General features: G+C 45.5%; 2 protein-coding genes and 1 long non-coding RNA gene across 6 annotated transcripts in view; 1 reads left to right on the forward strand and 2 right to left on the reverse strand.

Moving 5' to 3' along the window:
- USP43 (ubiquitin specific peptidase 43) overlaps window positions 1–666 on the reverse strand; it is a 52,769-nt gene extending 52,103 nt beyond the window's left edge. Inside the window, exon 1 of one of the 2 annotated variants that reach the window (XM_025280561.3) lies at window positions 1–666. In XM_025280561.3, the coding sequence (XP_025136346.3) occupies window positions 1–501 (501 nt within the window). In that variant the 5' untranslated portion in view covers window positions 502–666. The other variant, XM_044939283.2, reaches the window with a different exon arrangement.
- On the forward strand, window positions 18–4,518 carry LOC112583724. Of its 2 annotated transcripts, none has more exons than XR_006549577.1 (3): window positions 18–135; window positions 1,727–1,940; window positions 4,380–4,518. It is a non-coding gene; the product is annotated as an uncharacterized LOC112583724 (long non-coding RNA). The 2 variants fall into 2 exon arrangements; XR_003107901.2 differs by having other exon boundaries at window positions 32–135; window positions 1,613–1,940.
- Window positions 2,923–21,431, reverse strand: part of CFAP52 (cilia and flagella associated protein 52) — a 25,780-nt gene continuing 7,271 nt past the window's right edge. For both annotated transcript variants that reach the window (XM_006041682.4, XM_044939285.2), the window contains 9 exons: window positions 20,448–20,564; window positions 18,045–18,145; window positions 17,354–17,524; window positions 14,306–14,454; window positions 12,316–12,461; window positions 9,561–9,712; window positions 8,175–8,277; window positions 4,387–4,498; window positions 2,923–3,300 (listed from right to left, as the gene is read on the reverse strand). In XM_006041682.4, coding sequence (XP_006041744.2) covers window positions 3,125–3,300; window positions 4,387–4,498; window positions 8,175–8,277; window positions 9,561–9,712; window positions 12,316–12,461; window positions 14,306–14,454; window positions 17,354–17,524; window positions 18,045–18,145; window positions 20,448–20,564 — 1,227 coding nt within the window. In that variant the 3' untranslated portion in view covers window positions 2,923–3,124. The remainder of the gene's footprint in view (window positions 3,301–4,386; window positions 4,499–8,174; window positions 8,278–9,560; window positions 9,713–12,315; window positions 12,462–14,305; window positions 14,455–17,353; window positions 17,525–18,044; window positions 18,146–20,447; window positions 20,565–21,431) is intronic.

A 21,431-nucleotide genomic window follows, 5' to 3' on the forward strand; every position in this document is an offset into this window, starting at 1 on the left:
CTTGAACTCCGCGGAAAGTTGGGGCGTGTATTCTCGAGTCCAGAGCGCGCGCACCAGCGCCGCCAGCTGCTCGGTGACCTCGGCGCGGCCGGGCTCCGCCCGGTAGCGCCCCAGCGCCAGGAACTCGGCCAGCAGGTCGGTGTTGCTCAGACACTGCACCACGGCGTTCATGAAACAGGTGTTGCCGTGGTTCTTCAAGCCCTGCGCTCCCGGGGGCCGCGCCCCGTCGCCGGCGGGGAGCTGGGGCTGGAGTCCGGGCGGGCGCTCCTCCCCGGGGCTTCCGGGCGCGGCGGGATCCGGGCCCTCAAAGCCCCCCTCCCCGTCGCCATCGCCGTGTCCTGACTGGGGCTGGGGTCGGGGCCGGGGCGGCGAGTCCCCGGGGCGGGAGCGACTGCCCAGCGCCAGCAGGAAGCGGCCGAACAGGCGGCGCAGGGAGCGGCGGCGGCGGGGCCGGGGCGCGGGAGGCTCCTCTCCGGCCGCGGCCCCCGCGCTTGGGTCCATGGCTCCTGCCAGCGCCCCTCCCGGAACCAAGCCTCCAACCCCCGGGGGCCCCAGGGGGACGAGCCGCCGGCAGGCCCTTCCAGGCTCGGAAAGGTGCCCAGGCGCCGGCTACCTGCGGGCCAGGTGTGCCGGGACCGGGCGGAGGCGGAGCTAAGGGCGGGGCTGCCCCGCCCCGCGCGGGAATCCGGCTGCAGAGACCGCCCCGGGCAGCGCCCCACCGCCCCCACCCGCCTCCGGGTCCCGCCCCCGCCGCTCGGACCTGGAATCAAAGCACTGGAGCTTGGCTTTCAGCTTTCCTCCCCTTCCCTTCTCTCTCCTAAACCTACCGACCCAAATTTAACCTCTGCTCTTAGTCCTCTCCCAGCCTTCAAGCTGTGAAAATAATAGAGGAATGATAAATATGAACGTCTGGTAAATTGCAAAGCCCTGGCTCTTGCTAAGTTTCTTGGAATGACGTCCAGGCGAAGGTGAAGCCTTCCCAAAGGGTAGCCGCGGGCGTAGCGAGACGCGCACAGGGAGCGGCGACGGGGTGGGGAGAGCTTTGGGACCGCTGGTTCCTCCGCAGGCTCAGGTGTGTGCGGACAAGTAGCACCATCTCCTTCCAGCCCGTCTGCCCCGCTGGGGAGGCAGAGTCTTTGCGGGACCCTCCATCCTGAGACCAGAACTGGGAGGCGTGTGTAGAAACACCCGGGGTGGCCGTGGTTTAGACCAGGTTAGAGTTTATCAAAACTTGCAAGCGAGACCTTATCATCCTCAGTTTAGGTTGGTGGACAAACTGGCTGAGAGAGGTTAACGCCATGGGCTGAGGCCACAGACCCATAAACAGGGAAACCGGAACTGAAGCCGGGTTCTGCCAATCCCGCAGCTTCGCTCTTTTCCAACCTCAGTATTTGCTTACGCTGAAGTTTTCCGGCTCCCTGGCGCGCCCCCTACGCGGTCACTCTTTCACTCCTTAAAGCAAAATCCTAACTGGATTGCTACCCAATAAGAATTGACTTGGTATAGCCTCTCCCTGGATTCGCTGGGGGACTCCGCTCACCTGTCCTCTAACTGTCAGGTTTATAATTAATCCGACGAAGTCTTGCAAAGTGAATTTCTCATCCGTTTCTAGCTCAACAAGAGATCAGCAGGATGCGTCATTACGTCAGTGCCCTGAAATGTTACTTATTGTTTGATGAATATGTGGTCATCATTTATTAAATATCCACCTTGACATATCAAATAGGGCAGCAGCAGGTTACCTGATGAAAGAAAAAAAAAAAAAAGAAGAAGAAGCAGCAGCAGCAGCAGCATTAAAGAACAAAGAATATGCCCAGAACAAAAGACTGTTCTGTGAATTAAAACTTGACGTGTTTCTGAAAAAATACCTTTGTCTACCTTCCCTGGAAAAGGATACTGGGTTGGACCGTCAATAAACAAGTTCCATCACCTTTCTAATGGTAAGCAGAGGAGAAAGATTTTATGCTCAATTCCAGAAAACCACCTATCAAATTTCACCTTTGATAATCACCCTCAGGGTCCCTAACTCACATTTTTATTTTAGAAAGCACAATTCATATTTAACTTTCTGCTCTGTGTCATGAATTCTTCTGATGCCTTAATATATTATTTCACTTAATTATAACAATAATTTTTGGAGCAGATATTCTTGCTTTGGGGCTTCCCTGGTGCCTCAGATGGTAAAGAATCCCCTTGCAATGCAGGAGACTTGGGTTTGATCCCTGGGTTGGGAAGATCCCCTGGAGAAGGGAATGGCTACCCACTTAATAAAAGTATCAGAAAGTTAAAACAAAAACCCTACCCAAGATCTGGACTCAAACCCACATCTTGCCCCAGGCAGCTTGACCAATGAAATGCTGATTAAGTAAACTCATATGTATACCTCGGAGAAGGCAATGGCACCCCACTCCAGTACTCTTGCCTGGAAAATCCATGGACAGAGGAGCCTGGTAGGCTGCAGTCCATGGGGTCGATAAAAGTCGGGAATGACTGAGCGACTTCACTTTCACTTTTCACTTTCATGCATTGGAGAAGGAAACGGCAACCCACTCCAGTGTTCTTGCCTGGAGAATCCCAGGGAAGGGGGAGCCTGGTGGGCTGCTGTCTCTGGGGTCACACAGAGTCAGACACGACTGAAGCGACTTAGCAGCAGCATATGTATACCTATAGCTGATTCATGTTGACGTATGGCAGAAACCAACAAAATATTGTAAAGCAATTATCCTTCAATTCAAAATAAATAAATTTTTTTTAAAAAAAGAAAGTAAACTTACCTTCTTTCTTTTTAGAGAATTACAGCAATGATTATCTGCAACAAATTGTGAGGAAGGGCTGTGGGGTTTGCAGACTCATGGAACAGATTAGGATAGGAAACCAATGACTGGGAATTTACTCATAATGAAAAAAAACAGTCTAGATTAATTATTCTTGAACACATCTCAATTTTAATATACAATTCAAGAATGTGCAATGCATTCTATAAAGGAAAGGAGAAACCTGTAGATAAAATATTTTGATCAAAGAACAAAAACACAGATGTGAGAAAGCAAGATTAGTCTAGGAGTCTCAGGCTTCTTCAACAAGATGGTAATTGATGCTGTGAATCCAGGAGATCTCTGCTGCTTCATGAGGGAAATGGGTATTTCCACCTCAAAATGGCCCCATCGGCACTCACGCTAACGATGTACTGATTTCCTGGACTTATCCGGATGCGGGTGATGTTGCCGCTGTGTCCCACCCCAACATGGGTCACCTCACCCTCATTGTAATCCCAGACCTTGACCAGATGGTCATTTCCACCTGAAACAGACAAACAGTTACATGGCTTGGCTGCAACAGGACAGAGAGAAAACAGTCCTGTTTTTTAAAAACGACCATTTTCAATACATTCCCCATGTGATGATTTAAAGGAAGAAAAACCTATCTTTATAAACACTCTTCCTTGACTGGGAAAAATCTAGAACTGTTGCAGTAAATTTGGGGGGGAAAAAGTAAAGAGGTGACATCACCCTTGATCCCACCATCCAGAGCTAACAATTAGTAACTTCTTGGTTTAGTTCCTTCTGGTCTTTTCTCTGTAAGTTACACAGTTACACAGCTGAATATGTGATTGGGATTATACTGTGTCTACTTTTATATCCTCCTTTATGTAAATGTATTTGTGAAACTTTCATTGATTTAGAACATTAATTGGTTACTGTCCTGAGGACTCAAAGAGGCTGCAAGAAATAAGACTGATGCTGTTGCAACGGGCACATTGTGTAGCAAATGCCCCCTGGACATGCTGATTGAAAAGCCTGGCATCGAAGACTTCAGTAGGAAACATCACAGCAAGGCAGGCTGCATAGCCCAGTCTATGTAAAGGCCTATTTCTATCTTTTTTTAAATTGAAGTAGGGCTTCCCAGGTAGCGCTAGTTGTAAAGAACCCGCCTGCCAATGCAGGAGAACTGAGAGACAGGGTTCGATCCCTGGGTTGGGAAGATTCCCTGGAGGAGGGCAAGGCAACCCACTTCAGTATTCCTGTCTGGAGAATCCTATGGACAGAGGAGCCTGGTGGGCTATGGTCCATGGGGTTGCAAAGAGTCAGACGCGACTGAAGTGACTTAGCACATATCATTGCTGCCCATCACAAAGAAAAAGCAAACAGTGGAAGCTGAGCTTTTATTTGTGCCCCTCAGGCTCGTAGGCAAATGTGTCTTCTCATTGAAATGTGACTTCTGGATTTTTCTTTCCCAGCTACATAGGCTGCAGTGCGCAGGCCTGAATCTAACCTCGTTGCCCTTTAGACCCTTCTGGGATCACTGCAGTTGCCCCCTGGCCAGGGAATTCCAGGTTTCCATTTAAGTAAGCTAAGCTTGGCTTTCTTCTCTGATCCCAGGACTGACCTGTAACAAAGTGCACCCCTTCCACTGTGATGTCCATGCCGTTGACAGCCCCGGACAAGGAACCGTCCAACTCTCTGATGACTGAGCCGTCGAACACTTCCCAGTAAGCAATCTGGAATTGGAGAACGAAGCATGGGGCAGGATTCAGCTCAGTGGAATCATCCGAGCACACGCCAACAAAAGAAGGTTCTACTTTATATAGCAGGCAGCAGAAATATACTCAGGGATGATGTATCGGCTGACATTATAAATAGGCTAAGGCAGGGGATGGAGAAATCATTTTAATATTTTTAGGAGTGGCTTTTAAATTTGCATTCTATTTAAAGAGATGTTGATATGCTGGTAAACTGGATTGAGACAGAGAGCGCTTTTTGGTTAGATGGAGCAGATTGAGCCTGGAGGAAGCTGTAAAGGGAAGAAGAAACCGGCCAGTGCACAATTCTGCACTTAAAGGAGAGCAAAGCTTTCTTTAGGCTTGGCAGGAGGGAAAATGAAATTTCTTTAGGGCCTTCAGCTTGGAGAATGAGCGGTTCTGCAAAATTCTGGAGACTGGGCCTTACAAAGTCAGCTCTCGCTGTGGCTGGCCCTCCTTCTTCCTCACCCCACACTTATCCCCACCTTCTCTTCAGACTCAAAGCAACAGAAGATTTTGCAGGGACGGGTTTAAACAGAAACTGATTATATTACCCCCGCCACCTTCCTGGGCCATGAAACTAGGTTAGGGGTGGATAGGAGACAGGAGCTCAAAGAGCGACGGTTTTTCTCTGAATATACTGCTTTTATACTTTTTTGAACTTTGAACCTTGTCAATGTACAACCTGTTCAAAAATAAAATTTCTTTCTAAACAAAAGTGCCCTTGACCGGAAATTGGGAGTGGGAACTTAGGTATGTATTACACCCGGAACTTTCTCTGTCTTTCGTGTTGATGGAAACTTGCTATATTTCAGTCATGAACACCAGGAATCTATGTTCCTCTGAATTTAGCTAGAAATTGTGTATGCTATTTTAAATTTTTTTCTTTTCTTTTTTTTATAATTTCTATTGATGCTGGATCACTTTAACAATAAATCTCGGTTTTCAGACTAAAAGCATAAACAAGTGTAAAAGCATGCTGAGGGGACTTCCTTGGTAGTCAGTCCAGTGGTTAAGACTCTGTGCTTCCACTGCAGGGGGCACAGGTTCAATCCCTGGTTGGGGAAATAAGATCCCACATGCCACATAGTGAGAACGAAAAAAGCAGGGGGGCGGGGGGGCATGCCAAAAATCTTTGTTTCTCAGGAATCACATCCATGTAAGTCCTTGGTGCTTGACTACCAGTTTCCTTGACCAAGGAAGTCAAAGTGATCTTCAGCTGGGCTTTCCTGAGAGTCCTCTGCCAGAAGTGGTCTTCCCTGAGATCAAAGCATGGCTACGTCCCCCTGGCACTGAGGCCTCAGCTCAAGTGTCACTGCCTTAAGGAGGGCTCGCTGACCAGCCTCCCTAAAGCAGTTTCCTTCTCTCAGCCAGTATCCTATAACTGGATCTATGTATTTTTAGCTCTTTAGCCATCTGTATCATCTTGGTCACTTATTACTCATTGCTCATTCATGGACTCTGTCACATGTGTACTGTTCAACTCCAGCCCCTCCCACCCAAAATTAATACAGAAAGTAAGTTACCTCCATGACAGCAGGGACACTGTCATGCGCCTAGCGCTTAGTTTGACAGATTTGTGATTAATGGTTGGAATAGTCTGGTCAAAATTCAAATAAGAGGGAGATGGACTGTTTCAAGTCTCATAAGCTGAAACCTAGAATACAGCAGACATCACCCTAATCTAGAAATGATATGAATCGTATAGCAGAGCATTTATAATGACGTTGTGATTAGCTCCTTAATATCCATCCATCCTAGTTCCCAGAGGAAGCCCACTTAGACCACAAGTCAAGCATGCGTTAGGGGATGGGCAGGTGTGGGCCAATTTGGACAGATGCAACACAAAGAAACTAACAACCTAGAGACTGGAAAGGATGCAGCTCTCCACGCCTTCCCAGAACACTCTGTCTGGTTGGTTCAGGCAGCCTTCCTTGGGTTTTTATGACAAAGCTGTTGAATCCTGCCCCCAGATCACAGATGCAAGGCCTTGTACCAAGGCCATGGAAGTACAGCCCAGAACCAAGGACACCTCTGAAGTTGAGCCCCTTTGTAAGCATTGCCAAAAGCCCCTGATTATCACTAACAAGCTTCTTGACTCCCAATTAGACAAAGACGCCCACTCCAGTAAACACCCTAAAGCGCCGCAACCAACCACCTGACGCTAGCTTTCCCCCAGGAATTTTCTTTGTCTTGAGGCTATAGAAATTGGCTGTTAACTCATGAAAACTGTCGACTCTCCTGGGCCTGTTGTGGGGCTGGCCCGCTGCGCTCACAGTGCCCACCGTATCTGTGCTTTGTTCTTAGTAAACTCACTCCCTTCTGAAATGCTCTGTGTCTGGAAATTCTTTTCCATCCCACGCTAGGACTGCCTCAATGAAAGGGTCTTCAGGCTGTAGTTCCCACTCACCTGGGAAGCTTAAACAGGAAAATCCCCACTTCTGGATTCAAATTTATGGGCATCGGGGTGGGGAGGGCAAGTCCCTTTAGAACTTTGCTCATGCTATTTTTATACTTTTCACTCCATTATCTCAGACTGCAGCTGGCAAAACAATAAATAGGCAACCTCCTCTTCAATTATCTCAAAGGCATCTCAAAGACTAAATTAGGGGGATCCAAACCCAATACCTGGATTGGCAGGGAATCAGGCCAAGATCTGATGGATCTGATGTGGCTGGCAGGATGGGAGACACCCCACCAGCTTCCTTGCCCCTCTCTCCTGAAGCCTCTTGCTCACTCTGAGGAGGAAATGTTCCCCCCAAAAGAAGGGCCGATTTCCTCCCAAGGACATGGACCCCCCCCCAGCTAAAGAGGTTTTTAACATATTGATGAAGTAGGGTGATAAGAGCTTCCCAGGTGGCTCAGTGGGTAAAGAATCCTCCTGCAATGCAGGAGACACGGGTTCGATCCCTGGCTCAGGAAGATGCCCTGGAGGAGGAAACAGCCACCCACTCCAGTATGCTTGCCTGGATAATCCCATGGACAGAGGAGCCTGGCGGGCTACAGTCCATGGGGTCACAAAAAGTTGGACACGACTGAGCACTCACTTATAGCATGAAGTGTTGAGAGATGAGCTCCATTGTCATTCAATTTGAATTTAATCACATGACAACTGCTTTGGACACGGCACTTCCATTCCAGCCCTAAAAATTTCCTCCTAATCAAAACCAGTACTTACTAAGTGCCTGCTCTGTGCCAGCCCTCACCCTCAGCTTTTAGCATTGTGGCTCAGCTGGTAAAGAATCTGCCTGTAATGCAGGAGACCTGGGTTCGATCCCTGGGTTGGGAAGATCCCCTCGAGAAGGGAAAGGCTACCCACTCCATATTCTGGCCTGGAGAATTCCATGGACTGTATAGTCCATGGGGTCACAAAGAGTCAGACATGACTGAGCAACTTTCACTTTCACACTATATGAAAACAAGCTTGATTAAAGTCAAGCATGACTGTAATCCATGAGGTCAGTGGTGTCGTCACATCCATTTTGCAGACAATGAAGCAAAGGCATCCAAGAAAATGACACAGCATTTCCAAAGTGACGCAGAGGATCACCGGCACTCCCATCCTCCGAACTGGCGTGGCCTGGCTCCAGAGCCTGCACCCGTGGCCACGAGGCACATGGCTCTTCTCATGAACCAGAAAGGTCCCAACCCTTACCTTTCTGTCTGTGCCACTGGTGATGATCTGGAACTCCTCCGGGTGGTAACAGACACACTGGAATAAGGTGTTAGCCAGGATCATCTGATTCCTCCTAAGACGCCTGAAAAACAGATCCGAAAGCTGTGAAATCGCTATTCTCTTCTAGAGAAATCTTATTTACCAGTAGAACCTGGCCTGTGACATGGCCACCCAGCCATCTGGTCTATGGAAGGAGAATCGATATTTACACATTTCTTGGGGGGTTGTATTATTGTTATTTAGTCATTCAGTTCAGTTCAGTTCAGTCGCTCAGTCGTGTCCGACTCTTTGTGACCCCATGAATCGCAGCACGCCAGCCCTCCCTGTCCATCACAAACTCCCGGAGTTCACTCAGACTCACGTCCATCGAGTCAGTGATGCCATCCAGCCATCTCATCCTCTGTCGTCCCCTTCTCCTCCTGCCCCCAATCCCTCCCAGCATCAGAGACTTTTCCAATGAGTCAACTCTTTGCATGAGGTGGCCAAAGTACTGGAGTTTCAGCTTCAGCATCATTCCATCCAAAGAAATCCCAGGGCTGATCTCCTTCAGAATGGACTGGTTGGATCTCCTTGCAGTCCAAGGGACTCTCAAGAGTCTTCTCCAGCACCACAGTTCAAAACCATCAATTCTTCGGTGCTCAGCCTTCTTCACAGTCCAACTCTCACATCCATACATGACCACTGGAAAAACCATAGCCTTGACTAGATGGACCTTTGTTGGCAAAGTAACGTCTCTGCTTTTCAATATGCTATCTAGGTTGGTCATAACTTTTCTTCCAAGGAGTAAGCATCTTTTGATTTCATGGCTGCAGTCAGTCACCATCTGCAGTGATTTTGGAGCCCAGAAAAATAAAGTCTGACACTGTTTCCACTGTTTCCCCATCTATTTCCCATGAAGTGATGTCATTAAGTCATGTCAAACTCCTTGCAACCCCATGGACCATAGTCCGCCAGGCTCCTCTGTTCATGGGATTCTCCAAGCAAGAATACTGAAGTGGGTTGCCATTTCCTTCTCTGGGAGATCTTCCTGACCCAGGGATCAAACCAGTGTTTCCTGCTTGGAAGGCGGATCCTTTACACTGAGCCAGGGAGTTGCATTAGTGTAAGTTAAACCATGTTTTGCTTTGTGTATCTAGAGAGCTACTTCCCTATCCATCCAGAAACTTCTAAGGTCCAGCTCTTTCTGGAAGCTCTGCCCTTTCCACCAGTATCTGTGAACCCTCAACAGTCATGAGATGAATGGCTTCTGAGATGCACCCCTTTCCTGTTGCCCAGAGCCAGGTTTCTGCCCTTTGAGTTTTCCCTCGAGTTCAATAGCTGGGACTGCATTCTGCATCAATGGTCCTCCCCATCACTGGTACCTACACCAGGTCCCAGATGATGCAGGTGCCGTCCGTGCTGGCTGTGACGCACTCCTCATTGCTCTTCTTCACCCGGATGCAGGACACGGAGGACTTGTGCTCCTTCAGGGCCTCCTCCAGCTTCTGGGTCTGGTGGCCTATGTGCCACACCCTCACCTGGAAGCCACAAAGCACAGGCTCTCAGTTCCAACTTGGGACTTTCTGATGAAAAACAGATCCCAAGAGCGTTCTCACCTCCTGGGCCTCATTTGTTTTTCTAATTCCCTGTTCTCATCTTGGCTGAGTGGGGTGGGGATATCAAGTTGCAGGGTGGGAATATTCTCTCATGGAGCCAGGAAGACGCCTACCAGGAGCCTACATCCATTTTTACTTTTAGGGCTGAGAAATTTGCCAGGCCCCCGCTGCTAAAACCAGTAAAGCAAGGGCTGCTGCTGAACCGAGTGAAATAATAATGTTTGCTCATTTCTGCTGAGCACTGCTATCAAATTTCTGGTGCCATCAGGGAATCTCTTGGGTACCCAGGGCCATATTTAAACTTTCACATAAGCTGCTCAGTTTCAATCGTTTAAAATTAGTGGTTCTCAACCCCATCAAAGTCAATGCGCACTTTCAATAACAAATATTGTCCGACACCCCTCTGTCAACTTGAAATGAAATGCAGAGGTGATACAACTACCTACACACAAAATTTCATAACTGATGCCCTAACTGTAATAAAAAAAGGGTAAGTAAAAAGGAAAGTTATTTGGTTATAACAGTGGGTCCTGTAATGGATAAACACGCTGTCACAGCTAGACCAGAAAACATTATCATGTAGTCAGATGCTCACAGTCAGATGCTTTCTATAATGAATGTGTTGGACTTAGGAAAAACAAGGAAAGCAGAAATCATTTTGTGTAAGTGATACAAGACAATGAAAGAGCCATAGTCTAGTTGAACATGAAATGGAAAACTAGGGTCTTCACAACTCAGGTAGTGGCCATTTACCAATGAAAATGGAAATAAAATACTCAAGTGTATCTTAGCAACCATTGCATTCAGACCAGTACACACCTGTGGACCAGCAGCCCTGGTCTCCCGTACCTAAAAAGACCTTAAAGACTACGTCTCTCGGGAAGAAAGGTCTTTAGTAGCCAATGGAAATGGGAGGGGGGACTGTGAAAAGATTGCTAACCAGGGTCAGGGGCAACCAATTTGTAATGTGTAAGTTCCTCCAGTAGCCCTCCTCAGCCACGCGGGTGCATATGTGTGTGCTCAGTCATGTCTGACTCTGCCACCCCATGGACTACAGCCCACTGGGCTCCTCTGTCCATGGGATTCTCCAGGCAAGAATACTAGAGTGGCTTGCCATTCCCTTCTCCAGGGGATCTTCCCAAACCAGGACTCGAACCCATGTCTCCTGCATTGGCAGGCAGATTCTTTACCACTGAGCCACCTGGGAAGCCCTCCTCAGCAAGGCAGATGCCCCCAAAGGCTGAGGGAGCAAGCAAGGATGCTGCGGGTGTTAGCAACAGCTAGGCTGCAGGAATGACGAAAGGGAATAGAGCTGCAAGGGTCCAGAGAGGAGGGAGATGGCTCAGGGCTGGGCAGGTCTGTGGAGCATCTGCAAGGTCTTGTCCAGAAGATGTGCTCTGACCATGAAAGGCACACCAGGCTCTGAAGACATAGTGCAAAATAAAGGGTGCAAAGTATCTCATTAATATCAGAATTGCTATCCTCACGTCACACTTTACTTACAGGACACTGAATCACAGAGAGGTTAAAGCACACAGCCCAGGTCACACAGCTTGGAAGTGGTGGGAGTAAAATTTGAGAAAATCGAGTGTGACTCCAGAACTAAAACACTCAGATACTAACTGGTTTGGTCTGATCTCTGCCAGAGGCTATATGAAGATGCTGTCTCTTTTTTCTCCTTAGGTCATTCCTATGATAGCATGGAGAAAGGAAAGGAGAATGTAATGTCCTATGTTGAGAGAAGGAAGGCTTTGGGATGGAAAAAAAAAAATCTGGGGAGTAGGGGGAAGGGAGACACTGGGATGTATGAAAAGACATTTTAGGCTCCTTGAAATGATGCAAGAAAATGATTGAGTGTAATAATTTTAAAATGATGGTCAAAGTGTATGGGTAGATTAAAGAATTGAGTCAAAAAATGGCATTCCCTTTAAAAGACAAGATAAAGACAATTTAGAAATGGCAACCCACTCCAGTACTCTTGTCTGGAAAATCCCATGGACCGAGGAGCCTGGTAGGCTACAACCCATGGGGTCGCAAAGAGTCGGACACGACTGAGCAACTTCACTATGGTTTTTGAAGGGGAAAAAAAAGGTATTCCAAACCTCTGGCAAAACACCAACTTGGTCCCTAGCTCGATTCCATATAGAACACTTTCATGTCTGTATCCTAAATGTCCTTTCTGGGAACAAATATATTGATATGTGTATTTATACTATTAGAACTTTAATGAATGATGGACTTCAGAGTTTCATCAAAATCTTAATTTGGTCTTGCCTGACTCCTAGTACAGATGAAAAAAATCAAATTAGTGGCCTGTTATAGGGCAGTTGAAAGATTGAAGGCAGAAGGAGAAGAGGGCAACAGAGGATGATATGGTTGGAGAGCATCACCGATTCAATGCATGCTGCAGTCCATGGGGTCATGAAGAATGAGACACAATTTTCTGACTGAACAACAATAACAAATGGGGCATTTGCTCTGAATATGCGACTATTTTTAAAAGATTCAGCCCTGGAGAACAGTACCTCCCCTTCTCCTCCACCGCTGATGATCCTTTTACAATCGCTGGTGGTGGCAATGGCGGTCACGCCAATCCTGTGTGCATTGTTAATAACGTACATCAGTCGGCCTGTCTCCGGGGCAAAGGCTCGGATTCTACCATCGTCCCATGCTGGCATGAAAGGGAAAGAGAAGGCAGGCAGGATGAGCATACTCTAAATCCTAAGTGAGAGACAGGATGTGAGGGGACAGTGGTGGTGATAGAGGGAAGAGGCCAGTCCCCCACCCACTGCCAGGAATCACAGCCCCCTTTTCCCTGACTCCCCAAAGTGGTCACACCTCCCAAAGGAAATGAACAGCTCGCCTTGGCTAAGCCTGCCTCCTGGTGCACCCCACCCCAGGAGACAGAAGTTGGGGAGGCCATCCCCCACCTCTCCCATGAGCTGTAAAACTTGCACATTCAACTAGATGGTTGATATTGCAACTGGGATGTCAACCAGGGATCAGAAGTCAGCTTCCAGAAGAGTTCTGTTTAAAAGCATGTCAGCCCTGGGGACTTCCCTGGCCGTCTAGTTCAATCCCTCATTGTGGAGCTAACATCAAGATCCCACATGCCTCCCAGCCAAAAACCAAAACATAAAACAGAAGCAATATTGTAACAAATTCAATAAAGACTTTAAAAATGGCCCACATCAAAAAAAAAAAAAAGTCTTTAAAAGGAAAAATAACTTTGAGTACTAGAAATGGCATAGTCTTACAAATGAAAGAATTTCCTGGCTTCTGTGTTGAGAGCAGATCGTGGAAGAAGGGTGATGGGTGAGGGCAGAAGCAAGGAGTCCTGGTAGGAAGCTACCAGAATAATCTAGGAGAGAGATGGTGGTAGTGACTGAGATGAGGGTGGAGATGATAAGATGCATGGAATCTTGGATATACTCTGAAGAGGGAGCCATTGGAGCAGGAGAAATGGGGTTTTGGTATAAGACAAAAAGAAAAGTGATGATGATGCCAAGATTTTTGACCCTAGGATTTGTTAGCTCTAAGTGTAATGCAAGCCAAGAGCTCCTGGGGACCACTATGTGGAGAAAACACGCCCCAAGGTAGAAGCAGCAAAAGGAGACAAAGCCAAGAAGAGAGGGCAGTGAGATGGTTCCTGATATCACCATTTTATATTATTATAATGATTGTTTTGGCTGCATCCAGGCACATGCAATCTTAGTTCCCTGACCAGGGATCGAATCAGTACCTTCTGCAGTGGAAATATGTAGTCCAAACAGCTGGGCTTCCAGAGAATTCCCCTGATATCACCATTTTAATACCTGCCGCTAAACTCTGGGAGTTGGTGATGGACAGGGAGGCCTGGCGTGCTGCGATTCATGGGGTCGCAAAGAGTCCGACACGACTGAGCGACTGAACTGAACTGAACTGAAAGACTCACTTGACTTTTCATTGATGTGAACCAGTAATTCACTTTTGACTGCTGGGGAAATTTATACATGGATTGAACATAGATGATATTAAGAAATTATTATTTTATAGTAAAATATCTTCAGAGATGCATACTGAAGTCTTCAGAAATAGAATATCATGGTGTCTATAATTCATGTTAAAATATTTTGGCACGATATAATCAACTGAATTAAAAATAAATTCCCTTGGAGCTATAACTTAAAGTCAGGTTTTTAATCTCTTGAGCAACAAAAAAGGGTTCTCACACAAGAATCCTGGACTCGCTAAAGCCTCAATCCATCCTGTGAGGTGAAAACTTAATTTTCCAGGCCAGAGAGAAAGAAACATGCTATATGAAGCAATGTGGGGGAAGAAAAATTGCTGTTTGGTAATTCCTAGCTCAGAAAGAATCCTAGCTGGAAGGGAATTCCAAAAACAGGCTAGATGAAAAGCAAGTGGACCGTGGGAGGCCACGCAAGTTCATCCTCACACGGAGCCTGGTAGGAAAAGACTAGCAAGAACCAAAGCCACAGCCGGAACCAGAAGTCAAACCTGGTACGTGGACCTTACCGGAAATGATGCTCTTGCCGTCCCGCATGAAATCAATGCCATGGCAGGTCATGTTGGGCACGGTGATCCGCAGCAGCTCCCTGTTGGTCAGCGTGTGCCATACTCGGATGTCCTTCTTGGCGCAGGTGGCGAACAGCTCAGCGGTGCCGCTGCAGAGAAGCCACCAGGGGAGTGAGACATGCAGCTGCACAAGACTGCACAATGTTTCTCAGATGCAGGTTTGACGCTAAAATGGGCTTCTTGAGGATGTAGGGAAGGATGCTTTTTGAAAGTGTTAATTGCACAGTTGTGTCCTACTCTTGGCAACCCCATGGACTGTAGCCCGCCAGGTTAATCTGCCTATGGGATTATCCAGGCAAGAATACTGGAGTGGGTTGCCATTTCCTTCTCCAGGGGATCTTGCCAATCCAGGGATCGAACCCGGGTCTCCCACATTGCAGGCAGATTCTTTACCATCTGAGCCACCAGGGAAGCCACCAGGATGCTTTTAGATGCCTAGTGTCTCAGGCTTAATGGCCTTACAGATTCCTTGTGCAGAATGGCATTTGATGGGGAGTTCCTTGGTGGCCCAGTTACTAGGACTGGGAGCTTTCACTGCTGGGGGCCCAGGTTCAGTCCCTGGCTGGGGAACTAAGATCCCACAAGGTGCACTGCTTGGCCAAAATTAGTAAATAAAATACCACATTTTGGAGCAGTGAAATCGTCACACAAACCTTCTCACAGATAACAATTATAAAACCCAGATAAAATGAACACAATAACAAGGCTGCCAAATCCCAAAGACACTGAAAATATTTTAAAATAGAAATCAAGAAGAGCTTGCTCTTGTGAAAGTGTAACTGGGGAACTTTCCTGGTGGTTCAGTGGCTAAGACTCCATACTCCCAATGCAGGGGGCCTGGGTTCAGTCCTTGGTCAGGGAACTAGATCCCACATGTTGCAACTAAAAAAAAAAAGAAAAATCCTGAATGCAGCAACAAAGATCAACTAAGACCTGGCACAGCCAAATAAACAAATAAATACCTTTTTTTTAAGTGCAACTAGAAAGGGTTAAGAATCATTACTGTGTGATTTTCTAACCAGAGATGCCCCAAACTCCCTAGGTATGGTGACTACAGAAAAAAAGTAGCAGAAAAACCACAGCCTCACTGACTAAAGGTGCCGGCCATCAGAGTAAGGGGCTGGAAAATTCATCTGGAATTTAAAGGGAAAACCCTGGCAGCAAGAGAATCATAAGAGGAAGACCTAAATTCTGATTATTAAAAACTGCCCCAATTCCTGTGTGCCAGTTGAATTCTACACGTGGGGGGTGCGGGAAACCTTGAGAGGAAAAAAAAACAACAACAACAAAAAACAGGAGGCAGAGACCAGAGAGGACAATACTTTTCTTTTTAAAATTCTATTTTTTTCTTTCTTTTTAAAAAATTTTAAGATTCTCTTTTTGAGGTCAGCACTATATGGATGAATCTGAGAGCTTTTTTAACTGACTACATTCACCAACTGTGCTTCGTTTGGGTGGCTGAAAGCTGAACCTTAGAGGCTTAAAGTGACTGCTAGGATGTTTCTTTAGGGGGATATAAAATGTTCTAAAATTAGATTATGATAATGGTTGCAAAACTCTGTAAATATACCCCTAAGAAAGCCATTGAATTGTATAGAGGGTAAATTTTATGATATGTAAATTATATTTCAATAGAGCTGTTAAAAAAGAAAGGGGTACGAAACCTGAATAGATTAAAGACTGCATAAGAAATTGAAAAGACATTTAAAAACTTACCCTTACAAAAGACACCAGGACCAAATATTTTACAGGTTGATTCTACCAAGCTCCTTAGAAAAAGAGAGGAAAAGTGACACAGAAAGGAAATGACCAATTTTCAAAGAAGAATTCGCCTGATGGGAGGCACCAGCCATTTTCACTATTAGAAATAGGAGGGACCTAATCACAAAGGCTCAGGAAACCAAAACTACATTTGGTGACCTCAAGGACCAAGTTTTCAAAGAGCCTTGCTGCCTATACAACAATGATCTTAAGTTTTATAAATTCAGATGAATTACTGAAGAAGTTCAGAGCAAAAACTGTGACCAACTTTATGGGACAAATCTCACCACAGACAAATAGATTTCATAGTCAAATAATGACAAACTCTGATGGCAGCTCTGTTTGACATTAAAACTGTTCATGGTTATATGTTTCACTGTCTTGTGAGAGATTTACCAATATATATAGCAACTAGGTTCAGAGGAACTCTTAATCTTATGGCCACTGCCATCAGGCAAGCCAAATCTGGAAGACACAAGAGGTGCAAACAAACGATGAAAGATGTTTGAAAAAAGGCATTACTAAGTTTTGCTCCAGACAGCAGTGGAAAAACAGAAAAGTTTTTCCAGTCTGTTCACCCTTTCCATAATGAATTTACTAGAAAAGCCAACATTCCAAAGAGGCCCAAATTTGAATTATTCATTATAAAATGAATGTAGCTGCTTGGTAAAGGCCAAAGAAAATCTATTAACATAATTCACTACAGTAGAAAAATTCATGGAGAAAAAAATAATAATTTATTATTGTTAGGTAGTTAGAATAGGAAAAAGGAGTCCAAAAGTGTGGTGGCTAAAAGACAAAGAAAGGGAAAAGACCTTGAAAATAGAACAAAAGAAAATCCATGGACTGGAGTGAGAACTTCAGATGAAACAAACACACCTCTTCTTGGCTAGCGCAATTGCATAGGGCAGGCTCAGCAGGGAGGAGAAAAATGAATAAATGGAGGAAGCCAAGGATTGAGGCCTCTCCTTTGGGGTTGGCCCACCCTCACGCCTTGAAGGTGTACTATCCTTTGCTTGCTGAATAAAACTCTGAGTTGTAACCAAGCTGTAACATTGGTCTGCTGTTTCAAATCTTTGCTGTGGTGAGACAGAACCGAGTAAGTTACATTATGATTTATCATGATTGATTATGTTAGTAGGTGAAAAATGTATTAATAAAATTAAATTTCCTTGCACATGGCATCAAATCTCTACATTCTTATCACTTTTTTACTCTTCTACTTACAATGGGAAGACAATGTCCTCAACAGATTCAAAGTGACAAGTTGTGATGAGAGTCTCTTTGAAATTAGTGAAATTGACACGATAAATGTGTGATTCTTCTGTTCCTACAAAGAACTGGTGTCCTTCCCCTCGAAGTGTGATAGAGGTGATTCCACCTTGTAACTGGATTTTCCTTTAAGGAGAAGCAAAAGGTGAAGAAGATTTACTCAATTGATGAGCATTTATTAACTGTCTGAAGCATTATAGAGGATATATATCAGGCATAAGAACATGAGTCCTGCCTTCAAGGAGATCACACAGTTGGAAAGGCAGGAGTTAGAATATCAAGTGCCCATGGTCAGCAAAGGGGGAGGCCCACGTGGTTTATGATAATCAAGGAAGTTTACAGTGAGATGTCCCTCTAAATGGGTGGTGGAACACAAGTAGGATTTAGATACAGGGAACATTCCAGGCAAATAAACGGGTACAAATGACCATGGCCAATAAACACTTCATTCACTCCATGTCTAACAAGTGGAATCTTTTCATTGGCAAAAACCACCATCTACTGTGTTTCCAACTACTCATTTTAATAGCAAGATGAGATTTGTTTTAAACCAAATATCACTTTGTCCACATCATTTAGTTGCTGACTTTAAGCAAACCTCTCTCTAGAGGGTCTCTCCTCATCCAAACCCTGTGGGGTAACTTACTTGATGGGTTTGTAGCTGGGGCTTTTACAGAAGACCAGCAATCCATCTCCAGAGCCCACCAACAAACCCCCCATCTTCAGGCAACAGATAGTTGACACTCCCTAGGGGGAGAGAGAACATTAAGGGAAAAAAGCTAAATGGTTTCATCATTAGGAATCTATGCATCTCTATTTTTGCTTTGCAAATAAGATCAACTGTCTCATTTTTCTAGATTCCACATGTATCTATTAATACTCGATTTTTGTTTTTCTCTGACTTAACTTTACTCTGTATGACTCATATACACTATTGATACTATGTATAAAATAGATAACTAATGAGAACCTACAGTATAGAGCTCAGGGAACTCAGTGCTCTGTGCTGACCCAAATAGGAAGGAAATCCAAAAGAGAGGGGATATATGTATATGTATGTGTGCATGTATGCTCAGTGACTGACTCTTTGTGGCCCCATAGACTGCAACTTGCCAGATTCCTCTGTCCATGGAATTTTTTCATGTCCATGTCCATTCCTTCCAGGCAAGGAATACTGGAGTGGGTTGCCATTCCTCCTCCAGAGGAATCTTCCTGACCCACTGATTGAACCCATCTCTCCTACTTGGCAGGCAGATTTTTTACCACTGAGCAACCAGGGAAGCCCCCTTGCTCTATATATTGTAAGTTAATTATATTGGTTTGTCCATAAAGTTCATTTGGGGTTTTCTGTGAGATGTATGGAAAACCCAAATTAACTTTTTGGCCAACTGAATACTTCAATAAAAAACAAAAATCTAAATTAAAAAAAAAGTTGGCTCTATGGTTAGAAAGATGAAGAATTACTTGATATTCAAACCAACTGTCTTGATATTCAAACAAATACCTCCAATCCCTTTGCCCTGAAAGAATTATATCTTTCCACTTGTGTAACGGGCATCTTGGACACATTGTTTTGTTATGTAATTTACCTTTACACCTGAATTAAGCACTAAAGCACCCATGGGAGAAACTTAAGTGCCACAGGTTTGAAGAACACTGAGACAGTCAGCATCTTTTCTGGAGAGGTACTGACATTCCAAGTACTCAGCAAAAATACCCAGGTCAGAATTTTCACCAAGTGTTTCATGGAGCCTTTCAGAGTCAGAATTGGCAGGACTCTCAACCTTGCCCTCCTTCAGCCTGATCTGATTTGGTTTCATCTGTTGAATATATTGGAATCCCTCTCCTAAAAATCATTTGAAAAACACTGATTTGGCCTGTGCCTATGACTGCTTCTGCTGCTGCTGCTAAGTTGCTTCAGTCGTGTCTGACTCTGTGCGACCCCATAGACGGCAGCCCACCAGGCTCCCCGGTCCCTGGGATTCTCCAGGCAAGAACACTGGAGTGGGTCGCCATTTCCTTCTCCAATGCATGAAAGTGAAAAAATAAAGTGAAGTCGCTCAGTCGTGTCCAACTCCTAGCGACCCCATGGACTGCAGCCCACCAGGCCCCTCCGTCCATGGGATTTTCCAGGCAAGACTACTAGAGTGGGTTGCCATTGCCTTCTCCTAGACTCTGCTTATTGCTAGACTCTTCTCTACCTATACTGTAGCTTTCTCCCATTCTTACCCATCTCCTTAAAAGCTTGAATAATAAGTGGTTATGTGACTTAGAAAACTCTAACACCTTCCCAGGAACACGGTGCAATATTTCAAAGCTTCTTGGGACCATCAGCTAAGTGGAAAATTATCTAAGCTTGAACCATCTGTTCCATTATCAGACATGAGATAGACAGGTGCAGAACGTGAAAGAAGCTTTCAAATCCAAAGTTTAGTAGAAACAGCCCTGTAACTTTCTGGGGGCACTGGAAATAACAGCACTTATTCTGTCCAATTACCCTTTGATGGTAGGCTTTTTATTTTGGTTTGGAGATGAAAGTCTCTTATTGGACTTTTAACCTGAATTGTTAGGAATTCTGCAAATATAAACAATGAACAATTTCTACATCTTGCTCATGATTTAAAATGTCAGCTGAGGCTAAAGTTTAAGATCTAGTTATTAGATTAGAAAGAAATGACAGATAGTCTTGTAAATCAAAGAGCACATGTCACTTACACATGGCAACTGGACTGCCCAAATGCTGGAATGGATGTGATTACAAATCACAAAGCCACAGGCCTTGAGCTTTGAAGATGCAAAAAAAAAAAAAAAAAAAAAAAAGTGTGAGCCTGACCCCTAATTGAGGACACCTGGGATATCCTGAATATACACCAGTGATGAGGGTTTGAGCGAACTAGTCAATGAACATTGCAAATTGCAGTGTGGCCTTGGGTGCACCATAGACGTATTGTTTCTCCCCACAACCCTTGATGGAAGTCTGTGCTAACAGTGGCAGGAAGAAATCACTAGAAAACAGCAGGGCAAGCAGACTTTGATGGTCTCTACTCACCAGACTGAACTTGTCCTTGGCAGGCCCTGTGTCTGCCAGCAGCTTTGTCCTGGGGTTTATTTTTAAAATATCTCCAGTGGTGGTACCAAGGTAGAAAAAGCTATCGTCATTGGCCATCTGGGGATGAGAGAGACAAGGAAACCTGAAGACCTGGTTTGCCCAGGGATGCCCAGGAGCCCCTGATCAGGGAGGGGATGAGTTTTCTCTGAACCCTATGAAGACCTCCAAAAGTCCTCGAGGTGACTTCTGTCTCTTCAGACGCGAAGAGGGGTAAGAACACCTTTAAGGGGAGCAGAATCAGGGCCAAATTCAGAACTGTATGAAACATGAGACTCCAATCAGCGTGAATTTCACTGAAATGGACTTGTGTCTGCTATTAGCATGTACTCCCTGAGGCATCTCCGAAGGGCTCCTAGGGTGAAGGTGTGCTCCTCCAGAGAGAGTATGTATTTGCTTTATTTCCTATTTCCCAAAGTCTACATCCATAAAATGAGTGGAGGATGGGGTTATATGCATGAATATCTGAATCCACATTAAAGACACATGAATAATCCCTCTTTGTGGAGGAGACTGCGTTTCAACAAGGAGTTTCATTGTTAGAAACTTTATTTCTTGTGCAGAAATAACATGAGTGGCAACAGGAGGTGCTGTGGGCCTTGAGCACCTCCTGGCTACCCTGCTTCCCACCAGGTGAGGCAGATTCCTGGGGTCTGATGGCAGTTCAGGTCCACTGAAACAGATTCCCCCAGAGCTGTGTCTAGGCAGCCTCTCCAGCTTCCCACGGGAGCTCCTGAAGTGAGACTCCCTCACCTGTGCCTCCCCAGGCAGTGCCCTCCATGTCCAGGGCTCCTCTCCCCACCCCCAGCCCAAAGAACATGTATCTACACACATGCACACATACACACACACACACACACACCTGTCTTGCTCAGTACTGTTAACAAGGACTTGTACTAATATTTACATAAAATAACAGAGTAATTC

Source organism: Bubalus bubalis, chromosome 3 (assembly GCF_019923935.1).
Source record: "Bubalus bubalis isolate 160015118507 breed Murrah chromosome 3, NDDB_SH_1, whole genome shotgun sequence".
In the NCBI taxonomy this organism is placed as follows: Eukaryota; Metazoa; Chordata; class Mammalia; order Artiodactyla; family Bovidae; genus Bubalus; species Bubalus bubalis.